The sequence below is a fragment of the Vigna unguiculata genome, chromosome 1 (assembly GCF_037176805.1).
Source record: "Vigna unguiculata cultivar grain cowpea cultivar isolate G323 ecotype 2 chromosome 1, ASM3717680v1, whole genome shotgun sequence".
Taxonomy (NCBI): Eukaryota; Viridiplantae; Streptophyta; class Magnoliopsida; order Fabales; family Fabaceae; genus Vigna; species Vigna unguiculata.
Window position 1 is genome coordinate 10,421,033 of NC_140792.1, and position 15,232 is coordinate 10,436,264.

General features: G+C 35.0%; 1 protein-coding gene and 1 long non-coding RNA gene across 2 annotated transcripts; both read left to right on the forward strand.

The window, feature by feature from the left end:
* Positions 1-4,787: 4,787 nt before the first annotated feature.
* Positions 4,788-6,595, forward strand: LOC146888693 (uncharacterized). The gene is made up of 3 exons (XR_014995066.1): positions 4,788-5,048; positions 6,218-6,280; positions 6,396-6,595. It is a non-coding gene; the product is annotated as an uncharacterized LOC146888693 (long non-coding RNA).
* A 6,507-nt stretch (positions 6,596-13,102) lies between these two features.
* LOC114188090 (uncharacterized) lies at positions 13,103-14,778 on the forward strand. The gene is made up of 4 exons (XM_028076615.1): positions 13,103-13,447; positions 13,562-13,961; positions 14,154-14,389; positions 14,473-14,778. The coding sequence occupies exons 1-4, from the start codon at positions 13,103-13,105 to the stop codon at positions 14,776-14,778; spliced, it is 1,287 nt and encodes a 428-aa protein (XP_027932416.1).
* Positions 14,779-15,232: the final 454 nt, after the last annotated feature.

Sequence of the window (15,232 nt, forward strand, 5' to 3'; positions counted from 1 at the left end):
GTTCCACAGCTGACATAGAATGTTTAAATCCCTCATTTTTGACACTTGTGTTTCTCACTATCAGTCTACCCTCAATCTTCCCTTTTTTACCCACATCTTACATTCACGTGTTTCTCACAACCAGTGGCACTATCGTCTCCCACATTCATGTTGTCGCCTCCAACAGTCACATCATCGTCTCCTAAAGGTGCATAGTCGTCTCACATAATCGCGCCTTGTCTTCCATTTTGCACCTCATCTTCCATTGTTAACTCAATCTTCCATTGTATTTGAAGAATACCATCATTCACGTAGCAAGTCACATTGGAAGACACGTAGCAGTTCGCGTAGGAGTTGAGTTCTTCCATTCTCGACTACTAGTTGTCATCCTATGTCATTGAATCTTGAAGAGGTAAGTAGTGTCCTAAACCTAAATCTATATATTGAAAATTGCTTAAATTTTGGGATTGAAAGAGCATAATGTTTTTATTTTGTTTGAGGATTGTGTTCTTCCTTTCTGAGAACTTGAAGGTGTTTTTAGAAGATGAAGTTTGAATCTTGTCGTTGCACATTGTGCCTCAAGTGAGTATTCCTTTCCTTGTCATCCTTCATTGTACTTTGGTTTATGATATTTTCTTATAGGATTAGTATATGGTTTGGTTTTATGATATTTTCTTATCCTTGAATCAATGTGTATAAAGTGTAGGATCTAAACAAAGCATTGAAAAAACTAACCTTATTCATTTTACCCTTGTACTTTTTGAGTTCTCTAATTATGACCTATTCCTTACTACCTAGGAAAAATAATTATAATTTCAAGAGTGGTTCTTGGGCATGAGGAGTATTATTTAAATTTAATAAATAAATAGTTCTACAGAAGTAGAGTGTAACACAATTGGTTAAAGCCTTAGTTATGGATTAGTGGTTATGGGTTTGATTATGGATGTATGCATTTGTGGTGCTTATATTTTAAATATTTCATTGATAATTGTTTTGGAAGTGTTTATGTGTGCCTTTGGTGTGACTTATATTTTATAATAATTTATAATTTATTTGATGTGTTTTTTTGTGTGGATATCATTGTAATGTTTGTTGTGCGTGGGGTTGACAAGAAAATGGGATAGTTGATATGGTTTATTGTGTGAGTTGGAACTTGGTGGTGGTGAATTTGAACCTTGGCTAGAAAGTATGCTAGTTTTCTTTTTAACATTTTGTGGTATGTGGGAAGATGAAAACTTGAAGGCAAATTAGGAATTCCACGTAAGGGGAGCTAACACTCCTTATTTATTTTGTGGTCATGTATAGATGATTGTGTGTTTTTGCAACATGGAATTGTAAGAGAAGCAAAGTTTTTATATTCTTCTTATGGATGGGAAAATTTGTTGTTGATGGTAGGTTAATATATTCAATTTATTTATTTTTAATGGAGGCACTAATGGTGTACTTAATGATATTTGATCTTTATCTTGTTTCTATGTGAATTTATTTGCGGTTAGAGCAGTAAATGGCTTTTCCTTTGGAATGTTAGTTATTGGTTGAAGATGAGTATGATTTGATAACAGGTTCTTAGATGTGTTTGTGGGAATCTTTGCGAAGTGTGGGGCAGTTAGAGGTAAGTGGATTGAAATATTATTTTTTTCAACATTTGATGGGCTAAAGTTATCGTTTAGAGTAGAGGTGAAAGGGTTATATAGGATAAAATTGTTTAAACTTTTGGTGTGTGGAAATTCCTTGGTAATTTTGAATGTTTGGTGATATGGTCTCATTGGATTTTTTTTTATGTTCTTAAGCACATGGGAATTCATGGTGTAATAGCATTTGTTCTTTGTCGTGATGAACATTATGGTGTTTTTTAGTTGGCATAATGAGTTTAAATTTGATCAATGAATGAAGGCTCGTAGAGGTGATAAGTCCCTTATCTCCTTTTCTTAGCTATTTGTACTGTATTAGGTAGGTTTAACTAGGAGTTTTTACCTTAGATTTAGTTTAGTTAGATTTTTAGTCTAGTTTTACAAAAATAGTTTAATTAGGACTTTTTAGTACATTTTTAGTGTAAGCTTTATAAGTACTATTAGGATGGTATAGTTCAACATATATGGTAGATTCATAAATAGGTTCATAGCATTTTAGTTAGATAAATAGACGCAACACATTTTCATTCACAATAACGCCACTCTCACACAGTCACGAACCAACACACACCATTGAATCATTCACGAATCCATTAAAACACTCCATGTTCACTCTAGTTATAGAGTATTATGGATGTTGTGACCACACAATAGGCATGGCAGCTTAATTACTCCATTTTTTGTATGAATTCTTTCACTTTTGCAACATTTCAATCGAATGAATTTGTGTTATTGGTTTTTCCATTTCTCAGTTTCTTTCTCTGTTAAACTGATTCATGTATGAGCTTTAAGTGTTTGAGTTTTGTTGATACATTTTACTACTGGATTCAATTTTTAAACATGTTGAATTCCATACGATGCACAATCATCTAACTTCTATCAAGTGTCTTTTGATTAGATTCATATACTCAAGCAATTAATTCTACATTCATGACTTTCAGTTCTGTACAACACTTACGCACATATTGTTTCATCCAATTTCATCTGCGAATTCCATGTTCTCGTGTTCCTTATGTTCAAATTTTGTTCCTAATCCAATTGTGATACCATACGTGTTGTATTCAATGTATTTCTATATCAAATTTGTGATTCGTTATGTTTAATTTCACATTCTCGCATTTAACCGTTAATTTCGTTAAACTAGGGTTCATAAATTAGGAATTTACGATTTACTTGATCATTTTGTGTGATTTCAATTTCTATGTTCAATGGAGATCATTTTGCTCTATTTTGCATCATTACCTCATTATTTCATTCATTTTAATTTGATTTGTGAAGCTGTCTTGTACTCTTTGTATACATGCACACTTATAAACTTCCATTCGTATTTTGATTCTCTACGCATCATCATTTGATTCTGTTTCTAGCAACTATAATTGGTTAATTCATGTATTAGGAGCATGTTAGGATTAGAATGCATATATAGAGAAGTGAGTGATTCCTGCACATTGACTTTTCATCAAACACCTTACATGCATTTTAGTTTTCTTATTTGTTACACCAAACACCTTGTATACATGCATTTTTCCATACCATTTTCAATCCATTTTAGCATTTTTTTAGTAGATTTTATAGAGTCCATTTTAGCATCTATTTTAGTAGATTTTATAGAGATTTCCTCTAATTCACAAAGCTTGTTCAAGAATGATTTAAAATTCAATTGTCTATCCTAGGATTGATCATTGGCTAATCATTACACTACATTATTAGTGAGGAAATAAAGTTTGAATAAATCTTTACAGGACAAAAGATTTACCAAGAGGGAATATGGTTGAAGTACTTACAGCTTTACATGGATTGTTAGTGCAATATTGTTTCTTTTTAAGTGAAGATTTGTATGGGTTAGGGTAATTTTGCTGGATGATCAAGTTGTAATAAGACTCTTTGGATATGTAAGTGTTTTCAGAGTCTAGTATATTGTAGTTGTGTATTTCATTTGGTGCATAGTTTTGGATACCTGATGTGTGAAACAGGTATTTTGTGCAACAAAGTCATTGTTTTTTGTGTTTTTGCACAATGTAGGGCATTAGCGTTGAGCGTTGTGTTTTACGAGGCATTGAGCATGTAGCGCTAGTTTTGGGCATTAAGCGGTGGGTTTACAAGGTGTTGGGCGTTGGGCATTGAGCGTTGGCTTTCTGATGCTGAATGATGGTTCTTACGAGACAAATGGCGTTAAGTGCTAGCATTGGGTGCTAACGTTGAGCATCAAGTTGCTTGTTTGGTATCTTTTCTTGATTTGAATGACATTGCAGACACTATGGTGATGGCACGAGAACATTATGGATGTCGTGGTGTTTTTTTATGAATATAGGATATGTTATGACACTACAAGATTTAGTAGTTTTAGTAACATTTGTTCAGTTACATTTACTAAAAATGTAACTAAATACATTTTACAGTAACATTTTCCTAAACATTACTATATTTAATTTTAACAATAATATTGTAACATTTTTTAAAAATATTACTGTAGATAAATAAATTTATTATATAGTATCACTTTATTAAAATATTATTAATATTGTAAAAAATAAATTAATAATAACTAATTATTCTAGTGATTAAATTAATTTTTTAATTAAAATTATCAAGTATCACGATGTTATATGTTTAGTAATTAGCCATTATTAAAAAGATATTTGTTTATTTAAAAATAATATTTTTAGTGTCTTGTTAATATGTAGTTAGAATATTTCTTTAATCATTTTTAATTTATTTTAGAAACTAAATTTTAGTCGATAAAAATAATACAATTAAACCTTTTAGTTTTTAATTATCATATTATTTAAAACTTAATTTTTTTTGTCTCTATTATCTAGACATTGATTTTGCAGTAACTAAAATAAATTCACGAAACCAATTATTTTCATCTCAATTATAAATTTATTATATTTTAGATTAGTAACAATACATTTACTAATTTGTTAATGTTAATATAACATTGAAATAGTTAATACTAATTTAGAAGTTGACATTTTAAAATAATATTTTAATTTTATTAAAATATATGTTCAAAGTTATAAATTGAGAACAAGATTCTATTTAGATTTGTTAGATAAAACGTTATTTTGAAAAAATGTAAGAATTAGTATAGGAATTGATTATCCTTATTCAGTACTCTACTTCGTAGGCTTGGTTTGCATTCTTTGTGACTTCTTCGCGAAGGGTACCCTTTTCTCTTTCTAATCCTCAATCTCTTCCATTTCTACATTTCACTCCCATGCCAATCTTCACTTTCATCCAATTAATGCATTTTAACGTTGCTTCAACATGATTATTCAGTATCAACTTGTTTCTTTCTTCTCGGGTTTTCCCTTTATCAATTCCCATGGCTATCAGAGGCGTGGATTTTAAGTGGTTGAATTCTCTCACTATTGTTGGATTCAATTCCAAGATCATTTATCCCAATTCTGATAGAATGTATCATATTTCTTGGAGGTACGATGACTTTTTGTTGTCCACATTTGCCATCCGTATCTATACTTTGACAATTCAGTTTCTCAATTTACCTAATTTTTCAATTTTACTGGTGTTCTACATTTTCATTTGCCTCATCATTCTTTCTAACTTAGGCTGAAACAATCTTGTAAGAAATACTAAAAATTAACTGAAATTTAGGCCACTCAAATTATATATTCTCGCACAGAAATGAATCATAGGTATTCTTTAACAAGAGACATTAGGAAATGCATAACTCATTTGATTCATTTGTTGTATGGTCTCATTAGTTTGGTCTCATTAGTTAACTATGATCCGTTTTGCACTAGGCAGTTATAATATATTGTATAATGCAAGTAATGGTTCTATTTCCCCTTCTAATTGAGTTTTTCACTTGGATAAAGGGAAAACAACGAAAGTTGTTGAATGAGGGAGCTGATTAAATGGCAAAAGTTTGTTGGCCAAATTTTGATCTACATTTACATATAGCTTAATTGGTTTAATGTAATATCAAAGGTAAAAGGAAAATAAAAGCACAACAAAAAGGTTAAAAGCTTGGGTAATTCTTAACTTAATTAGTCTTTGTTATCAATTTAATCCTCACTTGAGTCCAAGGTTAGTCTTAGCTATAGCTTTCTATTAGCCATTTGTCAGGCTTTATTTTTCTGTTCTCTTTTTCCTTTTTCATTTCTGTTATTCTGCATTGTATATATATTTGCTTCTTTCATGATAAAAGATGAAATCCTTCATTGATCATTCTTTTCACTTATTTTCTCACCTTAGGTAGCTCCCTATGAAAATGGGGAAGAAGTGACTCTTTGATGGTAACTTTCTTTATTGCCTTTGATTAGAAACATATGTTAGGAGCTCCTTCTCTATTTTAATTTAAACAAATGAATAGAAAAGATAGTTGAAAACTAAATTGAAAAGCATATTGAACAGACATAATTTTTGTTAAAACTCCAGTAAGTCAATTGTAACTGAAGACCGAGATGCACTAGTGGATGCAACAAGGATACTTATATGTTTTCTATAAAAACATTACATTTTTAATGATTGATTGGTTCTGTGTATATATTTATGTGTTTTGAAGCAAGGATACTTAAGGACGAAGGAAGAGTGTTTAAATGGATCTTCTTAGGGTACTGATCTGATGGTACTTTTTTTAGGTTTTTGGAAGGGGTGTGGGGACTGGTTGTGGTGGTTCTGAACCAGAAGTTTTGACTAAAAAGGTATGCTTGGTGCTATTTATTTGCCTTTTTCTATTATTTGAATTGGCTTTACTTTGTTTTTCTTTTTCTTATCAGAATTTTGTCTAATTTTTTCTTTGTTTCTCTAATGTTGTAGGAAAGAAAACTAGAGGAACCAAACATTATGTGCCTCAGAGGAACTCTGTCATTTTTCTTGATTTCTCTGTTACAATGATACTATAAGCCTATTTTGAATTTTCTTTTTGGCTAAGAAGTTCCTCTGTTAAAACTCTTGTGTCAACCTCATGGATTCCCTTCAAACTCATGTGGCACTTTTGAAGCCATTACCAACTAGATTGTGTCATCTTCAATATTGCATAACTATAGTTGATTTTTCTGTTGTGTTATTAAAATAAAATAGTTGATTTTGTGGCTTTCTTTTTGGATGACAACATTACAATAAAGAAACATGCAATGTAAATGTTGGTGTGCAATATTTTAATATTAATTATGTGTTTTTTGGTTACATTTGTTGAAATGTTACAAAATAGTTATAGTAACATTTTTATAATGTTGCCTTTACAAAAAAAAATATCACTAAAGTTGTTTAGTAACAATTTGAAAATGTCTCTATTTAAAAAATATATATTACTAAAGATATGTAGTAACATTTTTATAATGTTACCTTTTTATATAAAAAAAATGTTACTAAAAAGATTTAGTAACACTTTTAAAATGTTACATTTTCATTAATTAAATGTTACTAAAGCTATTTATTTAGTAACAATTTTATAAATGTCTCAATTGATATGTAAAAATGTTACTAAAAGTTATTAGTAGCATAGGGTATAGGTAACATTTGATATAATGTTACTAGATGATATTAGTAACATTTTTTGTAGTTTAGTAAGGTTTCTTAAATGTTACTAATGATCATATATGTAGTAGTGTGATAAGGATGTGTGGTTACTTATATAATGATGTGATTTTATGCACATATGTATAATATGGTATGACGTGGTATGATATGATGTAATTGCATGATGTGGTGAGTACGTTTAATCATATGTAAGATACAATATGTATATAAATAAACACTTCTTGCATTTTATCCCAACTCTTAAGGACCTCTTTTATGATAGTTACTTATAACGTGAAAGGTTCTTAAATTTAAGAACTAACTCTTAGCAACATAGGATGTTACATAAATGTCACATGCTAAACATATGTAAGATACAATAAGTCTAAGATACATAGTTAGATATTTATGAAGAAATCATAAAACATGATAAGCATATAATTGCAATTCTGCTAATCCAAATTAAAGCATACTTTAAATTCATATGTGTTAGTTAGATAATTATTGGTGATGTTAAATGCAAAATATTGTGTATCAAGTAGTGACTAAGATATTATGTACACGAAATTTGGAATTTTTTGTTGTTAAGGGAAGCATTAGCAGAGTATAGTAGAAAAACATGGAAACTAGGAAAGGAACTACTGAGAGGAATATCATAAAGTTTGGGATTGATTACATGGAGGATATAATGCTCCTGGATTCTGAGTTGCAAATGATAGCTACCAATCTATATCCACCTTGTCCTCAACCTGAGCTTGCAATGCGAATACCCCCATTCTGATCATGTCCCCTTCGTAAACAAGAGATTCTGTTAGAAATAGAGAGAAAAAAAAAAAAATATATATATATATATATATATATATATATATATATATATATATAAAGTTTAAGTCAATGGGTAAAAGACTTAGCTTAAATCACAACCTTTGTGTGTCGCCTCCTCTTCATTTACAACCTTGACATGCTCTTCTTCACTTTCTTCACATTATTGCTATCTCCAAACAAACCTTAATGAAACACACACCTAAATCCATCATCCTAGGATTTTTTACACGTGTCTCCATGCATGAAGATTCCATGTTGTTCTTTTTGTACTTGTTTCTCAACATCAGTCAAAGAACAAGAAGCTAAGAACATATATATAAACATGTTAATGTCTTTTTCTCCTTTTCTCATCATTTTCTTTTTCATCACATTTTATCTTAACTTCATAAAATTATGCATTGGATTTATAATAATTACCCAACAAAAGAACCAAGAGAAGATAATGATAGAAACTTTTGCATAATCACTTATAGAGAATTTAATTATGCCACGTGGGATTTTCATCACTTGGAAAAGAATGAAAAAGGAGGCTTTGGCTCTGTCTGTAAGGTTATACACACATATCATCATTTTTCTTTCTTTTTTCATGTGGGTATTGATGAAATCTATAATTTGATGTTGTGTTTAATTTTGTTAATGAATTGAGAATTGAATTTGAAATGGTTGTCTACTTTGTAAAGTGCGACTACAAGATGGAAATTTGGTAGTTGTTAAATTTGTGGAATAATTCAATGCACTTGCAAATGTGAAGCATCAAAATCCACCAATGTTAAGTACAAGAGTGTAGTGCATCAAGCAATAATGAGCAACAAAGCTGTTAGAGTTTCTTTAGCAATAGTAATTACACTATCCTTGGACAACGTGGTGGAACCGGCTAAAAAGCTACTAGACAATCAAAATAGTCATGCAACTTACATTGGATGAAACATAGAGACTATTTGCAGGTTCAAAGCAGCAACCGACTTAATAGAAAGTTTGTTTTAGACAAAGATAAAATCTGAACTTGAATCACATAGAGTTTACCTTAAGTTATAAGCTCAAAAGTTAGCCTTTGATGCCAATGTTGTATAAAGTATAATAAGCTAGCCAAAGACACGCATGTTAATAATAGTCATATTCTATAGCATATATTACAGATACACTATAAGCAAGTTCTAATACATAAATTATTCTAGAAATCTTAGGTTTATGTAGTATCTAATCTTTTGTAGAATATTTGTAAAAATTCTCAAGGTTGTGTCATCTTCGATTGTATATACAATTTCATGTTTAAATGTTTGTTGGACAATTTACTTGAATTGATTTGTTTGATATTGTATGGGTGATTTGAACGATATTTGCATGTGAATTGAATGGAGAGGAAATTGGAGAAATGAAAACATAATTTTGAAAAAAAAAAGAACTCCACTTATTGTGACAGTTATGGCTCTAACTATCACAGTAAATGAGACTTACTATATCAGGTCTAACATTAACTGTCATAGTAAATGAGACTTACTATGTTAGGTCTTTATAATGTGTCATAGTAAGTGAATAAACAATGTCATGACTATTAAGCCATGTGATAGTATCCTCACGTTATTATGATGTATTTTCACACTTGACATAGTAAGTTGAATTTACTATGTCAATTCGTTCTTGAAATCATAGAAAGCACACATTTTTTATGTTGCCCATAACTATTACACCAACTAAACCGTCATAGTAAGCCTTTCAAATTCGTCATAAAATTTATCGCATACAATAGTGACCATAATCTATTATAGATGATAAAAGACACTATTTTTTGTCAAGTTCAACAAATTTCTTCTTTAATTTGTTTGTAGTGAATCACATAACACCACCTTCATCCAATGCTTACATGCATTCTGTAAGACCCACGAAATTTAAATAATTAAATAAATAATTATTTAATAAATGCAGGTAGGAGAAGCCTTTATGGAATTAAATACTAACCTTCATGGCGTGGAATAATACTAGCCCAAATGGTTGAGAGTACTTTGTTTATGTGAGAGGACTTGGGTTCGAGTCCTAAGTATGCTAATTGTGTGTTATTTAATTCTTAGTATTTTTTTGAGATGCTTGGATGTGATAGGTAAGGATATAATATTTGATGTGTGAATATTATCATGTAATATGACTTGGTTGAATTGGTTGTACATTTGAACTGGAATTGTGTGGTGATGGGTTCAAACCTTGGTTTGAACAAAGTATTTTCTTTTTGCTAAAATTTACTCTAGCAAGCACATGAAAAGGCACGTAAACCCTAGGGTGTATGGCAACAAGGGTGGCTGGGAAAACAGAAGGTAATAGGCCATTAAGGGAGATTAATGAGATATTAATGGCAAAATTCGTTTTAAGGCAATTTAACCATTTTAAGAACCCAATAAAAAGCTAATTAGGAGAATGAGAGAGGGTTTGGTGAGATTATCTGTGTGGGTGTAGTAGAGAGCGCGAATTGGAGAGTTTTGGGTGAGTTTGAGTGAAGCTTGAGAGCTGTCTTTGAGATAAGGGAGAAGAAGGGCATTGGTGATCAAGGGAGAGCTTGTAGGAGTCAAGGCTAAGCTAAGGAAATTCAGGTTAGGGGAGTTCCTATTTGTGTGTTTTAAATCTGTTATCATATAAGGATGAGCTATGATTCATGATTGAACTGCATAATCTGTAAAATTCCTGTTCTGTTTGTGTTTTTCTGGATTTTCTAGAAATCGCCAGGCGGCACATTGTAGTTGCACCAGGTTACGTTGTTTTTATGAATTGTCAAGCGGTCGAAGGAGACCCGCCAGGCGGCACGAACCCAGTTTTTACAGTTTTGGTCATTTTTGGTGTTTTAAAGTATTTGTTATGTGACCGTGATGTTTGTATGCTCGGATGTGAATTTTTAATGTTTTTATAGTCTATGCATATGCTAATTATGTTAGAAGGCATGACTTTTGATCTGAATTTGAGGGATTGGGGTTTATGATGAAATCAGCGGGAAATAACGCATATCATGACAATGGTTGATGGGTTGGTTTTACAGAAATTGAGATTAAAATGTAGGATGTATGAATACGGGATGATGATGTGATATAAAATTATGTTCGTATAAAAAGGGGGGAACTGGGATAGGAAGGTTTGGGTGTGTTTCGTGCAGGAAAAATCTGGAGATTTCTAGATATGTATGTACAGCCTAGTGGTGCATGAATTGCCGCCAAGCGGTCTAACAGTGCAATGAGGAGGTTGTGCAGCTCTGTTGGGTTTCTGGCCATTGGGCGTTTAACAGGTAAGTTGGGCGTGTTTATTATAAAGAAAAGGTAATAGATAAGGAGAATTAGACTTAAATGAGACTAAAAGGGGAGGGAATTGAAATAAACGGGAGTGTGAATCATGGTATAGTTAGTATGGATTTCTTGTAATGTTTGGGTGTATGTGGTGAGTACAATTTAAGAAATATGTAAATTTGATAGTAAGAGTGAGTGGGAGGTAAATGAAATGGCATGGGTGGTGTGAACTTTCCTTTGACACATTTTGTGAATATGAATTGTTGTTGTGGCACATTTGCAATATGGATCAAAGTGTAGTGTTATGATTTAATAAAAACACCAGAATGTATGATTATATGAATATGGGTATGTGGAATGTTGAGGTATGAATTATATGGTTCTTGAATGGCATGACCAAAAGAATGTGAGCATGTGTGCATGGTGATATAATCTAGTTGAAGATTTATGTTTGGAAAATCATATTATGTTTTAATTCCATATGTTGAGTGGTTTGGGATCCTTAGGGATCTGTTTTAGTGCTAAAAACCAGTAGCATTGTGCTACTGGTGTAGCGCCTAGCGGCGTGAGCGAGCCGTCAGGCGGACGGGAATTAAATCAGGGACAGTGGTCACAGCAGAAGCGAGGCGCCTGGCGGCGGGTGATGGATGCGCTAGGCGGTGACGACGAGACAGAGCGCCTGGCGGTGTGGTGGTGCCCGCCAGGCGGTGACGATACTATGAGAGTACTGCGAGCGCGTGGCGCCTGACGGTGTGGTGGTGCCCGCCAGGCGGTGACGGTGCTGTAAGGGTACTGCGGGCGCGTGGCGCTTGGCGGTGTGTGATGCCTGCCAGGCGATCTGGAGCTAAGTTCCGCCTAGCGGTGTGTGATGCACGCCAGGCGGTTTTGGTCCAGCAATGGTACGCGAGGAAAGCTTTCTACACCGCTTTAGGGGATGTTGTGATGCGATGCTTTGGCTGGGGGCCCATTTACAAGTGTATCTTGTATTGGGGTAACATGTGACCACTCTAGGTAGTAGCCTGGTGGTTTAGGAAGTCCAGTGAAGTGTGCGGGTTGTGACTCGTACGGCGAGGTTTCGGATGATTGTCCTCTTCAGTGGATTCTGATAGAGATTTGGTAGTCTGGAAACAACTACAAACTTAGGTTTGTTTTGGGGAACTCCACTTGGTATCATGGTGAGATTTTGTGGCAAAGTTATTCCCACGTGTGGACTATCAGGTGGTGGCCTGTAGTCGGAGGGGCGAGTAGACACTCGTGCAGCAAAGATCGATCATTGATCTCACCTAAAGGGTATAGAAATGATAGACGTCTAAAGGCAAGGGATGGAAGTGAAGTAGTAAAAAGGAAAAAGGGGAAAGTGTACTAACCCGGGTTTACTTTTGTTAATATGGTATTTAATATGATATTGTTGTTTTTATTTAAATGAGCTCACCCTATCTGTGTGTGTGTGGCGATGATCATGTAACTTGTTACATGGGAGCAGATGTTGATGCAGGTGAGCCGACTGGTACTTAGAGACAGAGAAGGGATCTTCCAGGGATTTTGTTATCACTAGTTTTCATGTTAGACCATGGTTTTTTTGTAATAATTATACAAACAATTTTAATCATATTACGCATTTTACGACTATTTTTATTCATGTGGTGCGTTGAACATCGATATTTAAATTTTTCCCATGTGTTTTTGGGAAATCGAGGTTTAATAAATGAGGTTGTGACATATTTATTTTTCTTATTTATTTTAGTAAGTAATTTCTGGCTAGGACGTTACATTTGGTATCAGTGCCGTGATTTCAATGATTGCATGGGACTTTTGGGAGTGAGCCTAGCGCGTGACGTATATATATGTGTTGTTTGTTTTGTTATGAAATTGAAATATAAATGGTTTGATTTACCAGTTAATATGTGGCGCATCCAGGCTATGGCTAATAGGAGGAGGACAGGCGATGCGGGCGCTGATGAGATTGCACAGGCAATCCACATGATGGTAGATGCCATGCAGCCGGTTGCGGCACAGCCGAGAGCTATGGTGCCACCTACTAGAGCGGTGACCATGGAAGATGTCCTAAAACATAAGCCGTCAAAGTTCAACAGCAAAGATACTCCGGATGAGGTCAATGCTTGGCTCAGGGAGTGCGAAAAAATATTTAGAGTGCTTGCGTGTATTGAAGCACAACAGTTGAGCTTTGCCACGTTCCTGCTGGTGGGCGATGCGGAGTACTGGTGGACGGGAATGCAAGAGCAGATGCAGACCTGTCAGGAGGAGGTGAGCTGGACGAGTTTCAGAACCAGATTTCTGGAAAAGTATTTTCTGGATTCAGCTAAGCATGCACTAGAGGCGGACTTTCTCACATTACAGTAGGGGAATCAACCAGTGCAGGCCTATATCGACCGCTTTGAGTACTTGGTGAGGTTTTACGCGCAGGCGATCACAGAGGAATGGCGCTGTCGCAAATTTGAGGGAGGCTTGAGGCATGAGCTGCGCAGAGTCTTGGTGCCATTGCAGATCCGGGAGTTTCCAGTTCTGGTGGAGCAGGCCAGGACCGTGGAGGAACTGGAGATGGGGCCAAGTCGGGTCGGGAGAGCACAGAAAAATACTCTTGAGGCCCGACAACAGAAGACACCATACAGCAGGCCACAACCTTCCTCCTCAAGGCTGCGATGTTATAACTATGGTGGCCCATACCTTCGTAGGAACTGCACGAAGGCGGCAGGCAGTTTGGGTGCTAGTACGGAGCACGCGAAATGTTATAAATGTGAGAAGATGGGCCACTATGCCAGTCAGTGTCCCACTAAGAAGACCGCTGGAGGGGCCACACCGCAGTAGAAACCCCAGAAGGCGTTAGCCGATCGACCCTGAGCTGCGGGGAGAGTGTTTGCACTTACCAGTACTGAGGCCATTCAGTCAGGTAACCTCATTCTAGACAGATGTATGTTGTTTAATAACAATGTTTTGGTTCTGTTTGACTCAGGTGATACTCACTCGTTCATCTCCCAAGAATGTGTGAGTAGGCTTGGAATTGTAGCTCGTGATTTGGGGTGTGAGCTGGCAGTCTCGACACCTGCATCCGGGCAAGTATCTACTAATCTGGCATGTTCTGATTGTGTTATTGAAGTGGCAGGACACAAGTTCAAAGTGAACCTCATTTGCTTGCCATTGGAAGGGTTGGATGTGATACTCGGGATGGACTGGCTGTCGGACAATCACGTCTTGATTGATTGTGATGGCGCAGTGTAGTATTTCCTGAGACTGATGGGTTACCTTTGATCTCCACTCGTGAGGTGGTGCAGGAGGCGACCGATGGATCTTCTTGTTATGTGATAATGGTGCAGCCGGAGAAGAGAAGCGCGGTTGATCTGGTCAAAAGCATACCGGTAGTGGGAGAATACGCCGATGTGTTCCCAGATGAAGTACTTGGGTTACCACCCAGCAGGGATGTAGATTTCACTATAGATCTCGTCCCTGGGCCAGTATCAATGGCTCCATATAGAATGGCCCCGGCAGAGTTGGCCGAATTGAAGAAGCAGATTGAAGATTTGCTAGAAAAGAAGTTCATAAGACTGAGCGCGTCACCTTGGGGGGCCCAGTGCTACTAGTCAAGAAAAAAGATGGGAGTTCCCGATTGTGTGTGGACTATCGTCAACTGAATAAATTGACGATTAAAAATAAATATTCGTTGCCCAGAATAGATGACTTGCTAGATCAGTTAAGAGGAGCTGGAGTATTTTCAAAGATTGATTTGTGATCGGGGTATCATCAAATCCTGGTTAAACCAGAAGATGCTCAGAAGACTGCATTTCGGTCACGTTATGGGCATTATGAATATGTAGTGATGCCCTTTGGAGTGACCAACGCCCCGGCAATATTCATGGATTACATGAATAGGATTTTCAGACCTTGGTTAGATAAGTTTGTCGTTGTATTCATAGACAACATTCTTATTTACCCCAAGAACCAGGAGGAACATGCACAACATCTGCGTGTGGTGTTAGATGTGCTCAGGGAGCATCAGCTGTATGGAAAATTGTCAAAATGTAAGTTTTGGCTGAA